Here is a 26,721-nt window from a genome sequence, read left to right on the forward strand (position 1 = left end):
AATGCATCCTGCTTGTGAAAAAGCTTATCTGTACTTACGTCGAGAATGGCTAAGGTTTTGAGTTAAAAATTTCGGCAAATATTAAGGGGGAGGGATTGCATTAAATCTTAAGACGCTAGGTGTCTCCAAAGTGGCCAAAGGACATATTTAGGCGTATCTATGTTGATCTTGGAAACAGCAACGTGTATTAAATTAAATCTTTCAGGGATTGCTATGGACGATGTTTAACGCAATCAATAAACACTATATGCATCCAGATCCGGCAACCATGGAGTCGTGTTTATGATTGACCACCGTACATAAAAAGCGCTTCTTGCATAGGATCCAGTTAACTCTAGAATAACCAGACTACAACTGAAAGGAAGACTATCCAAAGGAAGGCAGCTGCTGTCTACGCACCAACGACAGAGGAAACACATGCTGATAATGACTCCTTCTATACTAATCTGGAGATTACAATGCACAAATACCCCCGTGTTGGCCCAACTGACTCCAGTGGATCGCAATATTGTTTGTCAGTTCACTATAGACAGCGATGCTCAAATAGGGATAGACTACTCCAGTTCGCAAGATCCCACAGCCTTACCATTACCAGCGCCATGTTACAACACAAACCCTATCGATAGATAATTTGGCGCTCAAACAATGGCTCCATAGCTACCCAAATTGACCATATATTGATCCGTCGGCGTTGGCACTCCTCGGTCATAGATTCTAGAGCTTACAGAGGAGCTTGCACGGGATCAAAATCTGGAAGAGATCATACGCCTATAGGTGCAAAGATACTCCTGAAGTAGAGTGCCAGGAAGAGACAATCCCCAAAAAGAAAGTTAGACGATGAGATACTGAAAATTCAATCAGTGAAAGAAAACTTCCGCCGTAGTGAAAAAGTCACTACGTAAACATATTAAAATAAGCTTACGTCGGGATCATCAGCCATTCTGGGAAGAGGTTGCTTTTAATATGGAAAAAGCAGCCAGATATAATAACGGAAAAAAAAGTCACCTATTGCTTAAAAGACAGCGTGCAAAAATTAGCTGAAAAAACAAAGCATCAATTTTTGATGGAATAAAGGAGTAAAATTGAAATTAAAAACCAAAAGAAATTATTACTTGGTAGCATACATAACATATATCTATAAAACCAGCTCAAATGGACAAATTCATGACATTTCCTCATATTTGCAAGATTCTGAAGAAAAAACTAGCACTTAACTAAAAACACAAACCCACAGAAAAACAGGATGTTGCTTAGGAGTAGAAAAGTCCTTAAGAAATGTAATTTAGCACTATTCGAGATCAAAAATTAATAAATCGCAACATAAACTCCTGAAATCCTTTATTTTTTACTATATTCCAGATATGGAATATATTGAAGGTTACTAGCCAGAAACATTCACTTCAGACTTGTCTCCAAAATATAATAAACGATTCGTATCAAATTAAGCGAATTCCAATCGTACAAACACATCCTAAAACACACAATTTTTCTACTGCAAATCACGTCCTAAAGCGGATTATTTAGTTAAATAATATATTGTTTTGTGTTTGAGCAAAGCGCTAGTTTTTCAAATTCTACGAATGTACTGAAATACCATGAATTTGTTTATTTTAGCTAGTTAAATATATTATGTTGAATATGCTAAAACATGAATCTTTTTCCCTCATTCTGGAATAAAAAAAATTAGCAAACACCCGTTGAATGAGAGCAGTACAAATTTATGACTTCAGCTTCTTCACTTTTAAAGATAGTCTAATGTAAACTTTGAAACCTCTGAATTTGTCTTCATTAAAAGTTGTCAACAAATCGTTATATTTAGAAATTCGTTGCAATCATGTTTTGACTTCAACTGTAGTTTTGCTAGTAACACTTACCTAAGTACACGGCTACGCCATCTTCAATAATTCTGTGGACTAATTGAACCTTAAATCTTCCAGAGAGTATTTTACGAAGCTCAACCCAAATACGTTCACCGGAAATTGCTTCTAATCCTTCAGCATTATCTTGAATAGCTTTAATAGTTTCCAAATCATGAGAATTTTCGCAGTGTGCAAATCTTCCATAAAATCTGAAACAATAAGATGAGTGGTTTAATACCTTTGTTTATTTGCTATGATACAAAAATTCACCGCCTGTACACTCCTAAAAAAGACTCGTAACAAGATTAAGTCACCCCACAAATTCACAAAGGCCCCTCAACCAACAGCCAACCCTCTTTAAACTTCCAGTTTTAGCCACCTCCAACAAAATCATCAAGGTTTTTAGGTCATTTCTATGATGTCATGCAAGACTAATTAGAGGCGTCTTGATTTTCTTTTCCATTTAAAAACAATATCCTAAGGATTCAGTTTTTGAACAAAACAAGGACATACTTAAACCGTTTTAACTTCGTTAGGGTCGACATGAATATTGAAAGGGCTCGAACCTTTTCATTCGCAGAGTAGCGTTTGTTTATTCTTTCGTCCTTTTCTAAAGTGACAGTCAAATAATTTTTTCCTAAAAACAGCGTCTAGAATATCCTTTTCTTCCTCCTTTAGCATCCGTGCATCTAAACAGAACTTGGAGTCAAAATACAGATTGCATTTTTTTTTTTTTTTTTTTTTTTTTTTTTTTTTTTTTTTTTTTTTTTTTTTTTTTTTTTTTTTTTTTTTTTTTTTTTTTTTTTTTACAGAAATAGGGACATTTAGAAACCTTCAGGACACGGCAAAAGAGATCAATAAGGACATCGATCACCTTTTTAACTTTAAAATGACACGACCAATATCATGCTTGACATTTATACCGATCGCTCCAAAATCTAAAATCAGGACGGTCAGAAACAGTTGCATGTAGCAAAACTAAAATAAAAAAAGAACAAACTAAAAATAATACAAGCATACAAACAAAAACGCTCTTGCTAATAAAAAAAGTATTTCGCACTAGTTTGTTTTGATTCTCAGAACGTTGAGGAATATGTTGAACTAAATTAAAGACACTATGTACATCCAGGTTATCATACAGGCGTGTCTGCAATAACTTACGAACGACTAAGGGTATTAACTTGAAACTTTCAGGGCCAATACCACTATTACTGCTATTATTACTACGACTACTTGTGACCACGACTGCTACTACGACTATATCTACTTGGGACTGCGACGCCTTTTATTTTTGACTACTTTTAGGAAATTTTGAGTAAGAAATTGAACAAACCAAAAATACATTACGTGCATGCTCGGGAACAGCTAAGGGTGTTAAGTTGAAACCTTTAGGGCTTGTTGAGAGGGATGTTTGAGAGTGGTGACAGGACAACGAGCTCCCCTGCCCTTTTAAATACCCTGCCTCAACTCTGATCGAAACATTGAAACACGTCGTTCAAAATTGTCAAAAAATTTAATATCTATGCCCCCGGGGATACCAAGACCCCTGCAGCCCCCGGGGAAAAGGCTGTAAAATATGTTATTTGCCTTTTACTACATTGTTTAGATGTCATATGCACCAAAGCCCTGATCACTATTTTGGAAAAGGTATTTTGTACAATACGGCCAAAAGGTCTACAAACTATGCCACCGGAAATGACATGCCCCCCTCCCAGATCAGGGGTAAGAGTAATAAATTATGTAATGTGTCCATTGTTTACATACAGAGTTTGTAATTGGGAAATTGGACATGTTTGACCCTGGGTGTGTCCGAAAGGGCTAACGGTACAAAGGAGAAACTTCAAATAACTTCAAACAAAATCAAACGACACAATGTGCATCCAGGTTATCAAAAAGACGGATCTGTAATAACTTAGGAACAGCTAAGGTTATTAACTTAAAACTTTCAGGGGCTCTACTACTTATAAAAATCCAACTGCGATTGCGAACATTTGTGACTACGATTATGACTACCTGCAACTACTAGCAACTGTGACTACTTGCGGTTTCCACTACGACTACTTATGACCTGGAATGCGACTACCTGTCTGTCACTACTATTGACGGCTACTGCGGCAAAATACGACTGCAATTGCAACTGGTTTGCGACTGTGACTGCTTGCGACTGCAACAACTTGCAACCACGGGTGTACTTGTGACTAATGTGACAACTTGTGACTGCCATTACTACTACTAGCACTGCTATTACTACTGCGATAGCGAATGTGACAGCCAAGATTACAGCTATTTTTACTGTTACAACTAGAACCATTGAACTAAATCAAACGAATTTATGGCATGGTGCCATAAATGGCATGGTGCATCCAGGTTGTCAAAAGGGCTTATTTGCAACATCTGACGAATGCCTAAGTATATTGAAGGTAGAAAATTTATTGAAAGTTGAAAATTCCAGGGAAAGTTGCACTAAATTAAAGACATTGGGTTAATCCAAGTCTTCAAAAGGGCGCATCTGGATGTATTTATACTGAGATCAGGAGCGGCTACAGGTAATACGTTGAAACTTCGAGAGAACGCTAAGGGGGATGTTAAACCAATCAAAAGACACCATATGCTTCCAGGTTGTCAAAACAGCATATTGTCAGTATTTCAAGAACAACAGGAGAAGGGTATTTCGTATAAACTTAACGAAAATGTCAATTGGGATGTTGAACTAAATAAAAAGACATCATACGCATCCAAGTTGCCAATATGGCATATCTGTAATATCTCAGGAACAGTTAAGAGTGTTAAGTTGAAAATTACAGAAAATACTGAGGGACTTGTCAAAAGGACCTGTCGGCAATATCTCAGAATCGGGTGGTAGTAGCCTTTTTAGTTGAAACTTTTAGGGAATGTTGAAGGGACGTCGAAGTAAATAAAAAGATATTATTTTCATTGAGTTTGTTAAAATGCTGTTTGCAATCTCTCAAAGAGAATTAAGGGTATTAAGTTGAAACTTCTAGGAAAGTTGAGGAGTATGTTGAACTTAATAAAAAGACACTTTGTGTATCCCACTTCCCGAAAGGATGCATCTACAGTACCTCAGAAAGGCAAATGAAATGTACTTGAAATTACAGGAAATGTTGAAGAGAAGGTTGAACTAAATCAAAAGATTTTATGTGCATCCATGTTCCTAAAATGATGTGTGCAAAATCTCAGGAACAGTTAAGTGTATTAAGTTGAAACTTTCAGGGAATGTTGAGAGGATGTTGGACTTAATCAAAAGACACAATGTGCATCCCGGTTGTCAAAAAGCTGTATCTGTGATATCGTAGGAACGACTAATGCCATTTAGTTGAAACTTTCAGGGAATGATGATAGATAGGTTGATATAAATCAAAAGACACTATTTGCATCTAGGGTGCCAAAAGGGCTTATGTAAAACATCGCAAAAACGGCTAGAATATTAAGTTTGAGCTTCCAGGGAATGTTTAGAAATATGTTAATGTCAACGAGCTCAACCAGCTTAGGTTTGCTTAGGTTGTCACAATCATATTTTTTTCCACGCCACACCTAGCAAACACTCACGTCAAAGTCACAAATAAAGGAGTTTAAAGGGTCATGAATAAGGAGAGCTAAGCGACGTCTCTGATTTTCATTCATTCCCATATTATATTTTTATTCATCTATAATATTTGGAACAGACTCCCAGGAGGATTCTTTCAAGTGTCTTATCTTCAAATTGCTGTTGAATCAAAATCTTAGTTCAAGAACCGTTCCAGTCCTTTATTTAAAATTGAAGGAAATTTTACATAGTAACTTTATATAAATTTATATAATAATTATATTAAATAAAATCAAAGCCAACGCTCAGATCACCTTAAGCAACTTTAAAACTTAAAATAGAATCGAAAATTTTAGTTCTTAAGCCTATAACCTGAAAAACTGGATAAATATTCACTATATGAAAAAATAATAAAACTTCAAAAAGCCAACAAAAACGAACAAAAATTAATTAAACAAAAATTCTGAAAATAAGTTTTTCAAAGAAAAGTTAAATGTTTTATTAAATTTGACACGATCAAAAATAAAGTCATATTATAGTTCAAATTTAAAACAACTGGATATTATTATAAAATCCAACACGAAAACGAAAAAAAATAAAATAAATATAAAGATAACATATATTGATAGAGATGAATTAAGAAATCCTGAAAGGTAAAAACTAAATGAGTAAAACCAGAAAGGAGTGCTAGAGGATTGTTAAACGTCGTGAGAACTAAATAAATTCTTAATCGTGATGTTTGGTGTACAGACACAACCTGAAACCTGTGGAAGGGAGGAAGAACAAAAATTATCCTAATCTGGATATCTACCGGAGAGAATGTCAAATCACAGGCATATTTCCTGGAGAGTAAGAGTAAATGTCAAAGTTTTGCCTGTTGAGGGATCCATACCGGATCCAACCCCAGTGAGGGTTGGGATTCCTCTACTGTTTTGGTAGCGATATCAGCCAGAACAAGCTATCACAGTTGCTGGGTCAGCAGTACCGTAAGGCATTATACAGTACTTAAAATTTTATGGAAAGATATTGGAAACAATGATTCACCTGTAGTATCTCAGAATCCTTAAAAAATCCTCTTGTATTCTCTGAGCTGGGTCACCAACAAATTTAATGCGGCGGTCTCTCAAGTCCTCATATCCACCAAAATAATCAACTAAATTGCCATCCAGGTCTAGAAAGGGTGAAGAATAAAGACAAAATTAGTTTTAACGTAAAATGCAACGTAAAATTAAAGTAAGTCCTCGTACCCACCAAAACAATCAACTAAATTGCCATCCAATTCTAGAAAGGGTGAACATTAAAGACAAAATCAGTTTTAACATAAAATGCCACGTAAGTAAATGCAACGTAAAATTAACGTAAGTCCTCATACCCACCGAAATAATAAACTAAATTGCCATCCAAGTCTAGGGAAGGGGAACAGTAAAAACAAAATCAGTTTTAACGTCAAATGCCACGTAAGTAACGTAAGTAAATGCAACGTAAAATTAGTGTAAGTTCTCATATCCACCAAAATTATCAACTAAATTGCCATCCAAGTCTAGAACTCTAGGGTGAACAGTAAAGAGAAAATCAGTTTTAACGCAAAATGCAACAGTGAGCCCGTAGTTATTTTTCGTTTAAATTAAGATATAACGTACTAAATCTTTAAATTTTAATGTATTTAAATCGTTATTTAAAACCCGTATTTTAGATCAATATTCCTTACAAACACAGCAAACCCATAGCTAAGGGTCTTTTACAGTTCTCATCATCAGTTAAATTAATACACAAACACAGAACCATTCTGCGGATACATATATTTGATTTCCTCAGCCTAGATATGAATATTCAACGGCATCGTGTATGTAGATGACCCCCCTCCCATATGTCACACAATTAAGTAAAGGAATTGGGATCTTCAAATTGAGGCACAAAACAGTAAGATTTTACAGCGATTTTACTTACTTTGCTACAAAATTACAGAGGATTAAAAGAAAGATTTTTTCTGAGGAGGAATGGGTCAAAAGACTAAAGTGTATCGTTATGCCACTAATTTTTCTGAAGGAGAGAGGACTTTCTTTCCTTGACTCAAGCGCCTTTGTAGTCTAGAAGCGTCGTTAATCAAAAGATGAATGAATAAGTTCATTCCAATTATCATTCATCCCAAGCATTCCAATCACCGTCGATTATTCTCTTCAGGCTCTTCCAAAACTACGCTGTGTATTTTCAACCTTTCATTAAAAGCTACGATAGTTCTTTCGCTGAAATTTAAAAAAAGCCCAGCATAAACCATTCTTTACCAATAAAATATTCAATTTTCTGTTTCACTCTTTTGGTTAGTATTTCATTATCATCCCATTGCTTTACGCTACTTTAGCTTTTTCGAATATTATTCAAACGTTTTATTAATCTTTGCATTTCTCCAGTGATACAACGGAAGCACTGTGCCCGGGGTACTCAAACTAACGAATCCTTTACCTAATCACAAACAAGATGTCAGATTATGGAGACTTGCAACCTCTGTGACAAACCACTGGACAGCAAAATGGTCATGGGATAGTGTCCCATAAACGAAAACGTGACCCAAAGCAGGAGGGGGACAGTGGAGTCAATTGGAGGGGATACTTAACCCTCTCCCCAATTTTTACCTCCTATTAGAATTTGAAATATATGGTTTTTGGTATTTTCATTAAATAATAAATCTTTATGTATTTTGATTAAACCTTTCTCAGGTTCTGAAAAGCTCAGTTTCAGAAGGGTTTACTGACGATGTAGCACTATTTACCTTTGCTAGCTTCTTCGAATGAAAAAATCTGCTTCTTCGAAAACACAGAATCTGCAAAAAGTGTCTTTAGAAAGAAAATAAGATAACCAGATGAAATGAGTCAGTCAGCTCAACTGAAATTTCAACTTTGGTTTCCCATTTACTGGAAAAGCACAGAAGGCATCTTATAATCACTTCCTCTTAGCTCGTAGCAATTAGTTCTAAGCGTAAAATAATAATGTTTTACACAATACATGAACTGTTGGAAGCAATAGCTTAGAGATTCCCATTTAGGTTTCAAGTTTAAAACCTAGTTTTTTTTTACCCGTATATTTAAGACCAATTTACGAGTCACAGAAAAATACTTTTTTGAAAGGAGCGGATGGCTGGGGGTCAGACTATAATCCCTCCCCTAGATACGGCCCTGATGTTGCTGCATCAACTAATTTGACTTTGGGTCATAAATAAAACTACCACAACAATCTGCCCCCGGATCTGTTCAAAAGGATTGTTTTTAAAACTTAGGTCTGAAGTTGTGCATTTCAGATCCCAAAGTATAAAGTGAAGACTATATGCACAATTTACAACCAATCTGGGCGTTAAATCAATTACTGAAAAGAAAACTGACCCTAGTCCTATGATAATGGCAAGGGCAAGTTGAAAAATTCTAAATCGAAAATTATCTTTATCTATTTGACTCTTCGCTATCAGTTAATATCGAAACTTGGGTCATAAATCAAACTACCGCAACAATCTGCCCTCGGATCTGTCCAAAAGGATTGTTTTTAAAACTTAGGTCTGAAGTTGTGCATTTCAGATCTCTAAGTACAAAGTGCTGACTATGTGCACAATTTACAACCAATAATAAGGTCGAACATCAATTGAAGTCCAGTTTTGTTTCGTGGTAAGAGAATAATATGCACTAGTCAGTGTCCCAAATTTAAAAAATTTGATGCTATTCGGACCTCCGAATTACTCCTGTCAAGCTAACTCAGATACTTCTGCTGATTAATTTAGAAATTTTTTTTCCAAAAAATCCAAAGTGACATGCGAGCAGTTTCAGGGTAAATATGACTTACTTCTCGTTCGAGTTTGAGTTGCCTAGTCTCTACTTAGATAGAGTTCTGAAATCTGTTCCTAAAGTTCTTGTCTACGGCTGCGCTGTTTCATTAGTTCTACGAAAGACCCAACAGTGTAAATTGTGGCAAAGCACGATCCCTAACTGGCTCTGTGAAGGACTCCCGTCGAATATTCCCTTTAGTGATCAACTTGTTTCTTTTTGCGGCAATAATGATTTTTAGACCGTTGACAGTTTGCTTTTCCCCAGGGATAGTTTCACTTATTGATTAACTAGTAAGCTTCTAGGTTTTAGCATAACAACACTACATTGCTTCAAAATCTCTGCTTCCAAGCGTCTGTGAAGTTCGGGTGTTGTATGATATTATTGAGTCTGATCACTTCCCTCTCTCGTGTGCTTTGAATCTAAAGTATGTTTTTGTTCCTATTGTAGGTTCTATCAGTGCCAACCTTCTGAAACTACACAGGAATGGTGCACCTGGAATTCAGCTGCTCGAACATTTAATGCTGCGGTTTCCGAACTCCTTATAGATTAAATGATAGACGATGCGATTACCAAATGCCATGACCGTCTGTGCTCTTAAAAATCTCACAGAACGACAGTTTCCAATTTACATAATGCTAAAATGATTTCTGTCGCGTTAGCTACTGTTCTTTCTGATAAGTCTCAGATTTTTCAAAAGAAGTTTATAGTGCTGTGTTAGTCTCTGTATGTAAAGCCCTTCTCCGGAGGATCTAAGAAGAATGTCATAATGGTGTTTTTTTGTTTTTTGTTATATTACACGCGTCGGATTTGAAAATCGCAGGTTCGGACTGCACTCTTGTGGGTGCAACGCGCTAATCAGCTTGCTGCCAATTTATTTTAGAAATTTGGGGTATTTTGGCCAAATATTCCTACTTAGAATCGTAAAAGTAGCTCCCTCCTTCCGGTGGTTGAAGGAAATTCATCCCCTCGATCAGTAAATCTGTTCTGGAGGGATTATTTTGAACGGATCTTCAATTCTATTGTGATTAATTTTGTTTAAAGTTAGACAGGAAATTGTTAGGAACAACCATTCTATTTGAAAGTCCAATTCTGACGGCGGATCTGATGGTATATTTTTAAACCATTTAGGAAACTGTGCGGTAATTGTTTCTCTGTATCTTGAAATTGTTTTTTGTTCAATTGTTATTCATGGAATAGTTCTCGAGTCTTTAATGATAGTTATCTGGTTCCAATACAGAAGAACCGTATGCATTGTTCTGGTTGTGCGGATAATTTTCGGCCAATAGCATTAGCGTCGATGACGTCAATACTGATTTTCGGGTTGTCTCTTGTTTATTGTCCCATTTATGGTTGATGTGAACTTAAAGTTGCGTACAATGATACCTTAAGTTTCCTGCGTGAACTGCCTCTTTATGTTAATACTACTGAACTGTGTGCTGAGTTTCGTTTGCCAACGTTTACCCAGCTACATTTACATACGTGTTTTCTGTTCCGTGAGCGTCTACTGGGATGAGATAATGAGCTTGTTGGTACATTATGTGTCCCTCTCTTACACCTTCCATTGCCAATTTAGCAAAAGCTGTGGAAGCCTCATGATTCCTGCTAACCAATTTTTTCGGCATTTTGCTTTTTCTTTGTTTTTTTCCCCTTTAGTGTTGTTTTTATAGACACTTAGATGAAATAAAATTATTGAATTGAAATGAATTTGTGAAAAGCGACTTTGAAATTCCTACTATATAGTATAAAAATCAACTTTAGCGGGATCCCAGATGCCCGTGGGCCATGACAAACTTCTACTTGGGTTGTTGGTAAATCTGGTCCCCTCTAATTCAGTAGCCCCTCTGGATACGGTCTTGTGTAGGAGTCCTACGGGCTTGGTCCTAATTTAGACTCTATGATAGGCAAATATAACGTTAAAAGAAATTCAACAGACGCAAACCTGCCAAAAAAAAGCGACAGTAAAAAAAAACAATTCGACTATTAACACATCAAACTCGTAGTTTTTACCATCCTGACATCATAACCGGCACCTATATAACATTATAAAGGCAGTCAGGTCCATAAAAGAATTGTGTAAATACAATAAATTGGCAGCACACTGAATTTAAGTAAGAATCAGATTGAGGTATCATATCGGGATCAGGAGCATGAATTGGAACAATATCGGATTTTTTTGGCATTGTCCCACATTTATTTATAAGCGTCTTACTCGCAAGTTTAGCTTTACGTTCTTAGCAAAAATAATTTAAAAAAGACCCAATAGCTACCAAGAAACATTGCATTGATCGTAAGGTCTCTTCTTCCAGCATCAAGAGCCCAATCTGTAACAAACTCAACTTCTGCGTGTCTTCCATCAGTCACTTTGTCAATCCTCAGGGTAGTAACTTCATAATTTTCCTTGTCATTGATTCGTGCTGTTATTGTCCCATGTTTCTCACCACGATTATTAATCATTCGAATGCCTTCCTCGTCAAACATCTTCTTCATTTGAACAGGTGTGGCAGTTGTCGCGAAATCCAAATCATGAGGTCGGTGACCGAGTAAAATATCCCTAGAATTAAATAGAAGGCTAGCATCCGACAAAATAATTTTTTAGAGAAGCAGTTACTTTTTTTTTTTTTTTACAATTCTCTAATTAATACATCCCACGTTTGTCTTGTCTATTTAAAATAAATAGCTAAACGATGTATATTTATTGATGAATTAATAACATGGTTTTTAATATCATAAAATATTACCCGTTTTTTTACATCAGGTCAATGTGAATACACTGAGACATCTCCTACTGAAAAATCTTTTTCCAAAAGAAGAATTAACCCCATGATTCTTAAACAGTAAGCTAAAAGGACTCGCTACTGTTTCAACTTTCCAGTTGCCATTAGAAAAATGTCCCAGCAACGTATATGAGTCATTTTTGACGACCTCAGCCATTGGCATCTTTGACATTGTGGTCAAAAAATTGAACACAGATACTTTAGGTACAGCTAACGAAATCTTGTTTCACAAACCTAGGAAAGAGGAGCTGTGTATCACGGATCAAAAATTCAATCGATATGACCAAAAAAGACAAGTTTTCAACAAGGAGGACTGAGAAAGCAGGGACATAAACAGGCGGATAAAACCGAAAATAAACACAAAGATTCGAGCAGCCATCATAGATTAAAACTGAAGAACTTTGAGTTCTATGAGAACAAGTTCAAATCTGCAAACAACCACAATGCTTGCGAGAGAGTAAAAAAAATTCTCGGCAGAAAAGCCAAACTTCACCGTTTGTATCCTGGACTAAGATATACCTTGATAGTAGACCCCTTTCAGGTTACTAAAAACAATGTGAAAAGCTACTTAAAAGACATTGAACACGCTTTTTACCTGTAACCATAGTAAACATTGAGGATCTCCAGAGCTGGAGTACAGTTCCACTTTTACTTTGCCTTTTAATAGAGCCTTCGCTTACAGAGAAGGTGTTCCTTTATCTTCAAACAGTTCGTGGTAACGAACTGTAGTAAGGAGCAACCCGCCTCAATAGTAAACGAAACTCTAAAAAACGGAATTTTGATGCTAATAGATACATCAAAAGAATCAAATTTTTATGGTGATTTTAAACATATAAGTTTAATCAAACCTAGTATTATCAATCAAAAGCTAGGAGCCTGAGAAAACTTGCCTTATTTTGGAAAATAGGGGAAACACTCCTTAAAAGTCATAGAATCTTAACGAAATCACATCATCACATTCAGCATATCAGAGAACCCTACTGTAGAAGTTTCAAGCTCCTATCTATAAAAACGTGGAATTTCGTATTTTTTGCCAGGAGACCGATCACGGGTGCGTGTTTATTATTTTTTGTTTTATTACTTTTTTCCCAGGGGTGATCAAATCGACCCAATGGTGCTAGAATGTCGCAAAAAGGCTCATTCTAACGGAAATTAAAAGTTCTAGTGCCCTTTTTAAGTGACTGAAAAAATTAGAGGGCACCTAGGCCCCCTCCCACGCTCATTTTTTCCCAAAGTCAACGGATCAGAATTTTGAGATAGCCATTTTTTCAGCATAGTCAAAAAACCTAATTACAATGTCTTTAAGAACGACTTACTCCATCACTGTCCGGGGGGGGAGGGACTGCAAGTTACAAAATTTGACCAGTGTTTAGGTATAGTAATGGTTGTTGGGAAGTGTACAGACATTTTCAAGGGGTTTTTTTGGTTGGGAGGGGGGTTGAGGGGAGGGAGTAACATGGGAAGATCTTTCAATGGAGAGATTTGTCATGGGATTAGATAATTTCCACGAAGGGAGCGCAGGATATTCTAGCACAATTTAAAACAAAAACAAAACAATTAAAAAATAAATATGGAAAAGTTTTTCAACTGAAAGTAAGGAGTAGCATTAAAACTTAAAACGAACAGAAATTATTACGCATATGTGGGGTTTAAGTCCTCCTAAATACCTCGCTCTTTACGCTAAATGTTTTTAGTAATTTCAACTATTTATTCTACGGCCTTTGTGATTCAGGGGTTATTATTAAAGAATTGGAACCGAATTTAAGCTTTAGTGTAAAGAGCGAGGTATTAACGAGGGGGAAACCCCCTCATATACATAATAAAAATATACAAATATAGAAGTTCGTTATGTAAGTTAATTCGCAAGTTACGTATATTTTCTACAAATAAAAACGTTCGTATAAAATTAAAAGCTCCATTTGCCTTTTTAGGTAACCAAAAGATTGGGGGGCAACTACGCCTCCTCCTTCACCCCTTTTCTTCTAAAATCTTTCAATCAAAAGCCATTTAGAGAAAGGAGAAAGCCATTTAGCCAAAAAAATTAATATGCAAATTTCGTTAATTATTCATGTGCGGACAGCCAAAATAAAAATAACATATTAATTCAAAAACGTTCAGAAATTAAATGAAAAAAACAGGTTTTTTTTAACTGAAAGTAAGGAGCGACATTAAAACTTAAAATGAACATAAATTACTCCGTATATTAAAGGGGATTTTCCCTCCTTAACACCCCGCTCTTTGCGCCAAAGTTTTTTACTGTTTTAAAAAATAAATTTGAGAGAAAGAGTCAAACTTTAGCGTAAAGAGCCGGGCGTTGAGGAGGGAAAAGCCCCTTCAATATAGGGAGTAATTTCTGTTCGTTTCAAGTTTTAATTTCGCTCCTTACTTTCAGTATAAAAACTTGTTTTTTTTTCATTTAATCACTTTAAAGAGCCATATTGAAACCTGAAACAAGCCTAGATAAAGTCATGTAACAATCCAATCTTAAAACGAACAAAATTTACTAAGACTGAAAAAATTAAATCCAAAGCGAACAGAAACAAAATGAATTATCGCATCAAATACAAAAATAACAGATACAGCAGATGAATAGATGATCCTATAACCAAAATAAACCAATATGAAGAACCTAGTTAAAGTTGAAGCAAACAGGAAATACCCCAAATAAAATTAGGAAGGTAATATCACGAGGCAAATCAAGTTTTACAAATAAACGCTAATCCAAACAAGATCAGGGCTAGGTAGTCCTCTTAACCCTTTAAAAAACCTGAATGTCCCATCTGCACTTCATTAAAACGTTTTATTTGCCGAAACCTTGGCAAGAAAAAAAAGCAAAGAAAATCACAGTAATAATCAAGATTAAAACAAAGAAAATGAAATTCTTAGAATCACTACAATATTAAATTCTAATTCAGTTTACTATTTTAAAAAGACACTTTTTTGTTGTTAAAACACTCTCTTTTGATTTCATTTGAATCAAACAAACAGAAAATTGATAACTAAATAAAACTTATTCTGAAAGTGTTAGAATTTTAGATTATTCGATATCATAATGACGGACGAGAAACTGTTACCAAAACAAACACACTTTGTTTTTAATCAGTTTGTGATAACTAACTGCAAGTAAGAGACAATGCGGCTCAATAGTAACGGAAACTAAGAAATAGAGTACAAAAATAGAAAACTTTGCATTTTTTTTGTCAAAAGAGAGATCACGGATGTGTTTTAATTTCTTTTTTGTTTGTTTTCCCAGGGGTTATCGTATCAAACCAGTTATCCTAGAAGATCGGCAGAGGGCTCATTAAATTAGGAATCATAACTTCTGATGCCCTTTATAAGTGACTAAATATATTACAGGGCAGCTAACCCCTCAATGCCTCTTTTTTGCTCAAAGTCGTCTGGTCGAAATTTTCCGACAGCCATTTTGTTGAGTTTAGATTTAATAACTGTGTCTTTCAGGATAAATTGACCCTCCTTATAGCCCCGAGGGCTGCAAACTATTAACTTTGTTGATTGTTTGCATATAGGATCGGCTATTGGGAAGTATAGGGATATTTTTCGGAAGGGATTTTCTATGGGGAGGAGTATCTGTTTGGAGGAAATTTCAGGGGTTGAACATTCAGGAGGTAATTTTACACCGGGGGAAATTTGCTAGAATTCATATACAAAATTTCCTCCTTTTCCGTGGGAGAAATTCTCCGTTTAGAATTACCAGCAGGAATAATTCTCTGCCGAAGAAACTTCCCATCGGAAGAGTTGGGTCCGTGAAAAATGTTCCACATAGGGGTGATTTCCGGTATAAATTGAATACAGATAAGAAATTAAATACAATCGAGTGTTTTTTTTTTTTTTCAAACGAGAGCATGTTAAGGAGAATTTTTCAGGTGGAATCGTGAGCAAGAAAACTTTCTGGGGAGAATTTACAGCGAGGATGGAATTATACGGGACAATTTCCCTGGAGGAGCGACTTACGCGGGGGAACTTTCCAAGAAATAATTTTTCTCGGGAGATATTTCCATGGAGGGGAGTCGGGGTTCAGGCATTATTTGAAAAACGATAAGAAATTCAATTTAAAAAAAAACAAAACAAGTTTTTTCAACTGAAATTATGGAGAAGAATTAAAATTTAAAACGAACTGAATTTATTCCTTATACGACGGGTAACCTCCTCCTCAATACCACGCTCTTTACGCTAAAATTAGAACTTTTGTCAAAAATTCTTAAAGAATGACTTCTGAAACACAAGGACCATTTAGTTAGAACAAATAATTTTTCTAAAAGTGCTTAAAAACTTACCGTGGAAAGATGGACATCGACGAGCAGGGAGCCGCCTCATATACGGAATATTCAGTTGAACGTCTTTTTTTTCAATTTAATTGAGTAAAGCACCAATCACAAGCTAAATTTTAAAGACTCGAGGTAAAAGTAGTACTTCTATTATTTATGGTGGTTTCTGTTCGTTTTGAGCTTGATTGATAATATTCATTTTAATTTCTGTCTGTTTTAGATTCCATTACTTTTTTGAAAATTTCTTTTTGAAACCTCTTCTTAGACTAATTTTTGTTTGTTTTTTAGTCGACATAGTTTTATGTCGACTAGTTAATTGTAGGAATATCTGTGAAGTTTTTTTTTTAGTTTTTCTGCTTAAGAACTAAATGTTTAATGATAATTGAAATTTTTAGCAAGATTTGAATACTCAGTTACAATATTTGATCAACAGTAGTTTTGTGCAATAATTTCTTAATAATATTTTCAACATAAGATTCGGGGAGGACAGAAAGGGGAATTTTCACTAAAATAGACTGAAATCTGCTTAGTTTTTTTCTTCTAAAAAGCTGAATCCATTCTGGCCCTCATCATATAGGTACACTTAAATATACATGTATCTTAATCTACCATTTTATGGAAATTTCTTTTTCATATTCTATTTGTACTAACTCAAGGCAGAGTTGTGTCAAGTACTTCTATTTTTTATTTAAGTACAAGTACCAAGTACTCAGAGAGAAATTTTTACTTAAGTACAAGTATTAAGTACTTCTCTAAAAATCTACTTAAGTAGTAAGTACTTTTGAATAAGTACTTCAGTACTTAAGTACTCAAGTATTTTGATTTTACTACAGTATTTAAGTACTCAAGTACTAATCTTTTACTTACAGTAAATAACACGCAAAACACTTCTTTAATAACAGTTTCCTTTCCAAGTAGACAAGATAAGCAAGATTCTGATAAGAAATCGACCGCTTTTCAGAAAAACCAACAGTTTTCATGAAAAAAGCAACTGATTTCACGAAAAATCAAATTTTACTGTGGTTAAGATATAAAAAGAAAATAATTTACAAAGAAAATTCATTACAGTTTCATCATAACTTAACTTAATTTCTTACTTGCTCCTTTCAACAGCAGAAGCTTTTCAAACATACTGTCTCCGAACATGTTTCTTTTTGGAGTAAATATTCCACCACCTACCGAAAAAAAAGTTGTTCTGCAGGTGCAGACGAAGGAATGATACAGTTTTACTTGCTGAAAACTTTCCTTACCCTTGGGTACACTTTGAGCACAGATACTTCCTTTCGCCTCTCATTCAAATATGACAAAACATCCATCTTCACAGAATTGTTTTCACGGCCACGGTTGCCAGAATTATCGCGCGTTGTTTTTTCATCACTAAGGTCAAAGTATTCATCTCCAGACAAAAATCTTCCTTTATCAGCCTCGTCAGTACTTCTGAAATCTTCGACCTTTTTCGCTTCGTCCACCAAGAGTTTCACTGCTACATCCTTCTGGTTATCAGGAAACCACTTCAATTTGAAGATAGGAAGACTTGCAGTGGCAACAACAAAGTTTCTTGCATGAAGAACTCTCTCGTCTAGGATCGTGGGGAATCTTTTTTTCGAGACCCACAAGTAGAGCATGTACCGACTATAGGCAATCTTTCAGCTTTTTGAGCTTCCTTTCAAGCGATTTGATTGTAGAATAAATAGCACCAAAATAGCATTTTTCCTCCCCCTGAAGAATGTCTAATGCCACTGCTACTGGCTCCATAGTTTTCATGTGTTTTTGAAGAATTTCAACATCACGAGAAGTTAGCCTTGATTTTTGCAAAGTATCACATACGTCAGCAAGCTTTCAAATTTTTTGACAATCCACCAAACGTTTGACAATGTCATACTTCGAGTTCCGCCTGGTTACCACAGGTCTTATAAGCTGTTTGTCATATACCTCTTTCACAGCATAAGCAGCTTTTTAACTCTTATTCACGGCTTCCCAGAGAGCAACACACTTCGGAAAAGCGGAATGGTACTGCCTCTTATATGCAATATCACAAAGAGCTTTATCAACATCAGTGGATGCAAGCAGGTTGAGTGTGTTGCTGACACACCTGAAGTGTGGGGGAAGTTGGAAACACTCGGGGTTGTCATGAGAATCGAGTATCTCTATAACGCTTGTAAAAGAGATGAACCATTCTGGCCTGCTTCATCTTCATTTTCTTCATCACTGATTTGAACATCTTCAATGGAAACCATCGGATATTCCCTGAATGCCTCGCTAAAGTTAGAGGTGTTATCAGTCAAAACCCCTCGTACCTTTTTATCAACTGCAACTTTGTACCTGGCAAATACGCCATTCAGTTTTTCAGCAATTATGTCTTAAGTGTGTGAGCCCTTGAACTGGGAACAAGCAAGGGCATAAGATTTCCATTTCAAATCCTCGTTGAGCAAGTGTGCAGTCATTCCCAAGTAGCTTTTGTTGTTGGCAGACCAAATGTCTGCTGTCAACGACATGTTGCTTCATTTTGCTTCAATTTGCACAGCTAAAGCTTTTCTTCCTGGGACCTTTGCATAAGGTGCAAGATCTGTTATCAGATTTTTGAACAATGGCTTCTCAACAGTGCACAGGGGTTGCATCCCATCCAAAATATAATCCAGTACCAAAGAATTCACTTTTGACTGTGTCAGTTTCAACAGTCTTGCAGCAAAGACATCTCCCTTAACATGTCGTATCAGGCCTGCGTCATGCTGGTATAATTTTTCTGTGCCTTGAAGAAAGTACTTGAGTACTAAAGTATCCTTAAATACTTCAATTTTTACTTAAGTATAAGTATTAAGTACTTTAGAAATTTTTTACTTAAGCAGAGTACAAGTCTCAATTTGTTTACTTAAGTAATAACTTAAGAACTTTTAATTAAGTATTTCCCAACACTGGCTCAAGGATACTAGCTTCAAGCCAATCGGGGAAAATATTCGACCTTACTGGGGCCCATGTCCCCAGACTAGATTAATTTTCGCAAAAAGTTCCCCTTGCCCATGAACTTATGGTTTTAAGTTTCAAGCCATTCAGAGGAAAAAGCTTTCAGACCCATTATAGGGCCCTATTTTCAAGGGAACTTGTACTTTTCTCCAATTTTTCCTTTTGCATTGGGGCCCTCTTAGCAGAAGGGCTCAATAATATAAGTCTAGAGCCAATCGAGAAAAAACCTACTTAACTCTTTATTGGGTTCCATTTTTTTTGGGGGGGGGGCTCTTTCCTGAAACACACTGTTTAATGAATCTTTGGCCATGAGACTTCTCTTGGCTCAAGACTTATTGCTGTAAGTTTCAAACTAATCTGGAGCAAACTGTTTCGGCCCATTTCTGACCCCCAAATTGCCATCCTCCTCCAAAAATACTCTTGGTTCAAATAACCAGGTAGTTTCATGCTAATTGGAAACCAAAGATCAAACATGCCCCACTTTTCCACTATAAAATCTATCTATAAGCAATTGGGAATTTGCATAATTTACAGCCCATGAACAGGGGAAGCGGAGTCATATAATACCTCGATGCGAAATTTATTGGAGGTAGCAATTCTGAAAATAAATTGTTATCTCAAGATATTCACCAGATGTCTCGGGGGGTTACAGAGGGAGGGAAACATAGCAAAAAGGGTATGGAAAAGGGACCGGAAATCCTCCAATAGCCTTTGATCCTTACAAAGAACAAGAGATCTTTCAATTTGCAATGGATTAACATCCCTACAAAACCATCCATTTCAAGCAATATGTTCAGAAAAAAACAAACAAATAAATACCATAAATAATACACTGAAGCTAAATGGCTCTGTACAAAGAAAACTCTGAAGTGTTGCATTTGACCAATTATTGCATAGGCTGATTTTGGGGACTCTTTTATTAATCATAATTTTTTGGTTAGATATTTCGGCATAAATTTAAATGAGTCTTCACGCTTTCATTAAATAATCAAACGAGTATCTTTAACAAGAGCCAAAAGCTCATATGGCACTTTTGGCGAGGTCGAAAGAGCCAAAAGCTTCTTCCTACCAAGTTTCGTCACGATCTCTCCACTTTAAGCGTTTTCCAAGATTTCCGGTTTCCCCCCAATGTAACTGGATCTGGTTAGGATTTAAAATAAGAGCTCTGAGACACGAAGTCCTTCTAAATATCAAATTTCATTTAAGATCCAATAACCCGTTCATAAGTTAAAAATGCCTCATTTTTCTAATTTTTCCGAATTAATAGTCCTTCCACTCCCCCTCTCCCCCAGGGGGTCGGATCGGGGAAGCGACTATTTCTAAATCTGATCGGGTCCCTGATATGCCTGCCAGCTTTCAGTGATCGCTATATTGATCACGTATCTAGTTTTGGATCTTCTTCTTGTAAAATTTGGGGTGATCAGGGGTTCGAAAACTCAGACCTCTCAGACCCTGAGCGAGAATCATACCCCTAGATCACAAGCCATACTTAAAAAGAAGAATCATTTGCTTTATTGGGAAATAAAATTCTTCTCAGACCTGGTAAATACCAAGTGCCATAAAAATTGTTAAGAATATGAGAAACTTAAGAAAAGTTAAAATTTGTTTCTCACTTCACTGCTCTTTCTTATCTATTCTGCTCCTTATTGATAACTAAATTTATTGTTGCTCAGTTTGACCAGTCATGTTTGTGTCTTATTTGAATCCTTTGTTATTTGGCAGAACTATGTTATATGTGTGCTAACTATTCTAGACTTCTTACCATCAATAAGTCTACTTAAAAAAATGTAACTTACAGTATTTTGTCTTTTGTTTTTTATTGGGCACTTTTTGTGTTTGATATTCTGCATAGTGAAATACCTGATAGCTTTAGTGGTATATTTGTGTAAGTCTATGACCTGCACAAATATTATGCTAGAGGTTCAGTATTGTTCAGGCCAATACTTTATCTCATTACAATGTGCTTCCCACTATTTGGTAATATATTCCAAGGAATTTGGCTTTGGAGGTAGATAGAATAGCTATCTGGGGTACACCTTACCTTACTGCACCTCCAGCTAACTTTACTTCAAACTTGTGTTTTAAAAATATACTCGAAAGACATCGCAATTCTTCTGTAAATATGCTCTTGAACTCAGGACTTTCAATCTTCATTTTAAAAGGATGCCCTTTGTTCAGCTTCTTTAGAAATGTAACCTTAAAAAAGAAGATAGATATATTGACACGTGACCACAGTTAATCAGACTAAATACAATCAAACCCGCATACAGAAGGCCCAAAGGAATCTCTTCGCAGTTATTGGGAAAATAGGGCATCAAAATACATTTTTCATGTTTTGACCAATGAGCTCTTTCGCAAGCAATTAGAGCCTAACCTAAACAAAATATAAATGCTCACAGAAAGATTCTCCTTGCCTATGGGACCTTATCTGATTGAGACATAAAGTAAGGCCCTTAAATTTTGTTATTTATTTTGTTTTTAACTTCCACTGATGAAACATTCAGAATATATGACCAAAAATACAGTTGCTGAACAGATAAGACGACATACTCACATACACTAACAAACTTGCTAACATATATAACTGCTATGACTTGTTAACAACACACACTAGTATTTCAGTAAAGTGCTAGTGTTTTACAATTTTACAAATATAGAGAAATATCCTGAGTAGATTCATTCAAAATAGTTTATATTTATAGGCTGCAAATCAATAATTTCATCTTCCCTCTTAACTTCTATCAGCATTTTTTAAAGTTAATTTTTTATTGTTCTTTTGAATATACCTAATAAACACGACAAAAACATGTTTGTCAAGCTAAGTCAATGATATAAAAAAGATTAACATCGCTTGATGTGCATCCATGCTATTCAGAAAAGAATCCCAAGTGCTATTTTATCATTGCTAATTTGAAGACACAGATAGAAAAATCAATTAGCCTATGGTGACATATCTAGCTTTAATTCCACCATATTTTTTTATGAAATATAAGGTTTACTCATTCAGTGAATAGTATCAGGAAGACTTGTGCAAAAAGCACTATTGATATTTCGTTTAAATTTCCAAATTAGCTATAAAAACTTTCATCAAAACTTTCACTACATCTTTTTTTGATAAAAAATGTATAATTTTGTTCTTTGGGACTATGACATAAGTCCGTTATCAAGTAAATAAATGTTGAGGAGGGGATGGGGTTGAAGAAGAAAATTTGCCAAATTGGCAAAAACAGGTAAAGTCTCTAAAAACAGCACACAAATCTTTCAGCCCATATACAGACAATATCTGTCCCTCATTTACTGGTTTTCCATTAATTTTTCCTCATTACCACTGGTTGAGAGACCAGTGGTTTACAACACAGCAGGAGAAAAACGGTTGTTAGTGTTGAGTTTTATAAGATGGTTTGAACAGCTTCCTTTAATGTCTTCTCCTGTCAGTGCCAATATTTTGAAAAACTGACAAATGAATTCAGGGGGGGGAGTCTTGTTACTGTCATCTTATATACTGCCTTTGTGGATCTCCTTTTCAGCCATTCCAGAAGCTGTACACCACCCTTGTATCCTGGTGATGCTAAGCACATTCCAAAGTATTTTACACTATGATTTACATTTTTTCTTTCTTTTCACCAAGGCATTTCACATGGAAAGAGGTGTTAAAGAAACTTTGGGAAGGCCTCATATCACTAGAAATCAAAAGTTCTAGTTCCCTTTTAAAAATCAAAAGTGATTGGAGGGCAGCCAGCTTCTTCCCACCCCTTCTTGCTGCACTCCTATCACAGTTATCCAATCAAAATTTTTAGATTTTGTTCATTTTGTTTTAGCCATTTGGTTCAGTGTTTTTGAAGGGTCTGATAATTGTCCATGTTATTATGACATGACCCCCACAGTACTTGGGATGAGTGCTGCAAGTTATTTAATTTCCACATTGTTTACATACTTTACCTTACTTTAGTTCCTCCTGTGCTACCAGAGGCACCTAGGACATCCAGGCAGAGCTGCCAATCATCCCTCATATGTACTTCTTCCCATTGGGGTTGGACTGTTGAACTGATAAACTTCAGGTCCTGCTGGTTTGTACAACAAAGTGTATTTTTTGGCTTTCCTCTCCTTTGAGTTTCCCCTGGTTGCAACTTGAGTACCGTTCTGGGGAGTGTTTACATACCATGAAGAATTTATTGTTGGGAAAGGGAGGAATGTTGAATCTTGTTTTGTTTTTTTTTTATCCTGGTCTTAAGTTGGAATTATGAGGGTATATTGAGGGGATGTTGAACTAACCAAAAGGCACTATATGAATACTACTACTATCACAACTACTCCTACTAGGGTATATGTACTGATGGACTGACAGTTCAATTTTAGAACCACTATCAAAATTATCCTTCAAAACAGGATACCTCTACTTAGTCATGACTTGGAACACCATCCTTTGAAGCCTTCATTATATTTTTACACTGCAAAATGTGGACACTATATCTAAGACACCCAGATAAGAAAAGAATTTGATTCAATTGGTTTCATGTTTTTTACACAAAATGATTTCCCAACATTTTTTTAGCTATGTAATATTCAAACTGTCATTACTTGTTTTTTTTTGGCAAAAAAAAAAAAAAATTGGGATCAGCACCAATGCATTAAGATACATCTGATCTTCTGTAAAATGTAGCTATATTGCCTTGTTCTTGATAAAAAGGAAGCTAAAATTGCAGCTAATATTATATTAGAAAAACTATGTTCCAATTGTTGAAAATGCTTGTCTGATTTAGTGGAATACCAGACCAACTAAATGCTCCTTTAGCCAAATTCAAATGTAAATATCGTCTTCCATTATGAGATTCATTTCTTTTGAGAATATCTTGTAGTAGCCTTGTCAAAATTTTTGAAAATTTGTGTTGAAATTTAAGGAGGAATTGGTGTTGAAATTCAAAAGTCCTCTGATGAAACATAGTTGTCAAATTTATGGGTACTTTCTCAACAAGAGATTTTGATGATTATTATTTGTAATAATATTTCACATGAAATTTTTTTTAATCATAGTTTTACTGATTTGATGCTAGATTTTTCCATCATCTGAGGAACTGCTACCTGGCATCATGCTATGTTCATATTCTTAAACATTTGACTAGGTGGATCACAACACCCTAATTCATTTATCACTGAATAAATTTGAAGTACACCCTCTCTTAGTAAATTTTGTATGTTTTCTTTCAAATAGATCTCAAGCTGTAAAATACAAAATATTCTCTCTGAACCCATCCCTGATTGGTGTAGAATTCCTATCCCATCCAAAATTCTAATAAAACATGTTAAACTCTTCAGTGTCACAAACTTCTAATAATCTTAAGTAGGACATGCATACTTCAAGAATTCTGACCTTTCCAGACAAAGGATAGTCAAAACTAAATTTTTTTTTAAGTGAATTAAACTGGTAGATTAACTTTGAAATGGCCAATTTAACTGTGATCAACAAAGAAATATTTGCTGGGCCATTAAAGCTGAAAAAAAGTGGACCATTCCAGATAGCATTTATGAAGAGACCTATATCACACATTATATCATAGAGAACTTGGTCACACATTTACACTCTATATGATTATCCATTTTCTTCCTTATACTTGAGGTAATTATTTCAGTTTTTTGCTTTTACTATCTAAATAGTATTATATACATTTGGAAACTGAAAAAAGTTGAAGAGAAACAAAGAAATAAAGTAAAAAGAAAAGGCATTTCAAATCCACTAGAATCCACCCACAAGCATTCCCCAATTATTTTGACATGTCTCAAGTTGGGTTCCAGCATACATTGAAAACAAGTAACTTTTTTGTTCTGTCAAAATTGTAGGTGAAAATGCTCTGATTTAAGAAAATGGGAGTTTTGTACCCTTTTCTGATAAAACATCAAACTTCTAATCAAACAGTTAGATTTGTAGATATTTTTTCTTCAGACTGAAACCCTTTTGAAACCAAAAGTCTTTAAATTATGCCTTCTAGAGTAGAAAGTATTTTTTTTTAATGTTGAATCATTGGTACTTTTACTCTACTACTGCTATTACAACTACTACCATTGTCAAGAGTATCAATTGTTTTTTGTCTTCAGAATTTGTAAAAAAAAAGATCTCTTATGATATTTATTATTAACATTCTCTACTTAAATTTGAACAACATAATCAACAAAACTTTTGTTGGTTACTAGAACATGGTTATTGATCAACAATGTCTCACAAGAACAGATTGTTGATCTATAATGTAACTAAAAAGGGCTATAAGCACTTTAATAACTAAAAAATCCGGCTTTGGTAAAATTCTAGTTAATTGACTTCTTGCTATCTCAGAAAGGGTTTAGGTTAGGAGAATGAAACTTTCAGGGATGACTCTACAGACTAATGTATGTCCCAGGAAGGTATTTTGAAGCAACTACCTCCACTCCTTCTCCCTGTAGAGGGCCCTGACCTTTGATGACCTTTAAAAATATGTGTGTTATAAAAGTGAAACCTTGCAAAATAGATCTTCAGCTTAATTGAAGTACAACAAAATTGTTTTCAGCTTCATAACTTCGCTCAATTCCATTTTATGAGGTTTTAAATTATATATCCTCAATTTTGAAAAAAACGTTAATATGGCTAAAAATTCTGCTCAAATAACAGGAATTGTATTTTCAGAACTAAAGGCAGAGAAAAAGTAACTAGTAACTGAAAATTAAGGTAAAATGTTGTTTTGTCAAATTTCAATAGGTATAGACCTGTAATGCAGGCAAATTTCAGGACCCTCTAGAGGGAGATGGAGTGAAGGTGGGTACTTTAAAATACCTTCCCAGGACATACTTTAGCCTGTAGACCCATCCCTAAAAGTTTCATTTTCCTAACCTAAACCCTATCTGAGATAGCAAGAAGTCAATTAACTAGAATTTTACCCTATGCATCTCTATGCATTTTTCCATTTCTTCATTTTGTTGATGTTACATCTTTGCCACTAAATCTATTTGAAGAAAGGAGTTATGTAGCTTAGGCTATGAAAAAAACATAGAAAAATATAAGATGGGCTGCATCTTTGAAAAAGAGAATGGTGGTGGTAAAGTAAATTGGAGCAATTTTAGGAAAGACAAATAGCCTAAGTATGTACTGTATAATTTAAAAGTTGTTTTCAGACTTTTATGGCATTTTTTTTCAAAAGACAAGTGATTGTATCCTAGCATCATATAAGATCAAAATACATTAGGTAGTTGGAACAAAGTTTAGGCTTTCTATTGCTAGAAGTCTTTCATCCAAGTTAAATAGCCTGCCTGAAGGATGTAGGCTAACCTGTCCTACTAGAATATAACCTATGAATATACTATAGAGAACAATTTATGTCAATAATCAAAATACACTTGGTATCAAGATTACCTGAGTTTTGGAAAAAGAGGCTGTCTGAACAACAGTAGTGGGTAAAAGTTTTTGCAGAAAATGCCGCATTAAGTGTATTTTGAATTTCATAGGCTGTGTTGTCTATAACGAGA

General features: G+C 35.2%; 1 protein-coding gene across 1 annotated transcript in view; it reads right to left on the reverse strand.

Moving 5' to 3' along the window:
* Nucleotides 1–26,721, reverse strand: part of LOC136038697 (CCA tRNA nucleotidyltransferase 1, mitochondrial-like) — a 47,761-nt gene extending 21,040 nt beyond the window's left edge. The window contains exons 1-5 of the mRNA XM_065721998.1: nt 26,609–26,721; nt 21,275–21,429; nt 11,480–11,763; nt 6,448–6,574; nt 1,875–2,068 (exon numbers count right to left, since the gene is read on the reverse strand). Of these exons, the coding sequence (XP_065578070.1) occupies nt 1,875–2,068; nt 6,448–6,574; nt 11,480–11,763; nt 21,275–21,429; nt 26,609–26,698 (850 nt within the window). The 5' untranslated portion in view covers nt 26,699–26,721. The remainder of the gene's footprint in view (nt 1–1,874; nt 2,069–6,447; nt 6,575–11,479; nt 11,764–21,274; nt 21,430–26,608) is intronic.

Source organism: Artemia franciscana, chromosome 18, assembly GCF_032884065.1.
Source record: "Artemia franciscana chromosome 18, ASM3288406v1, whole genome shotgun sequence".
NCBI lineage: Eukaryota > Metazoa > Arthropoda > Branchiopoda > Anostraca > Artemiidae > Artemia > Artemia franciscana.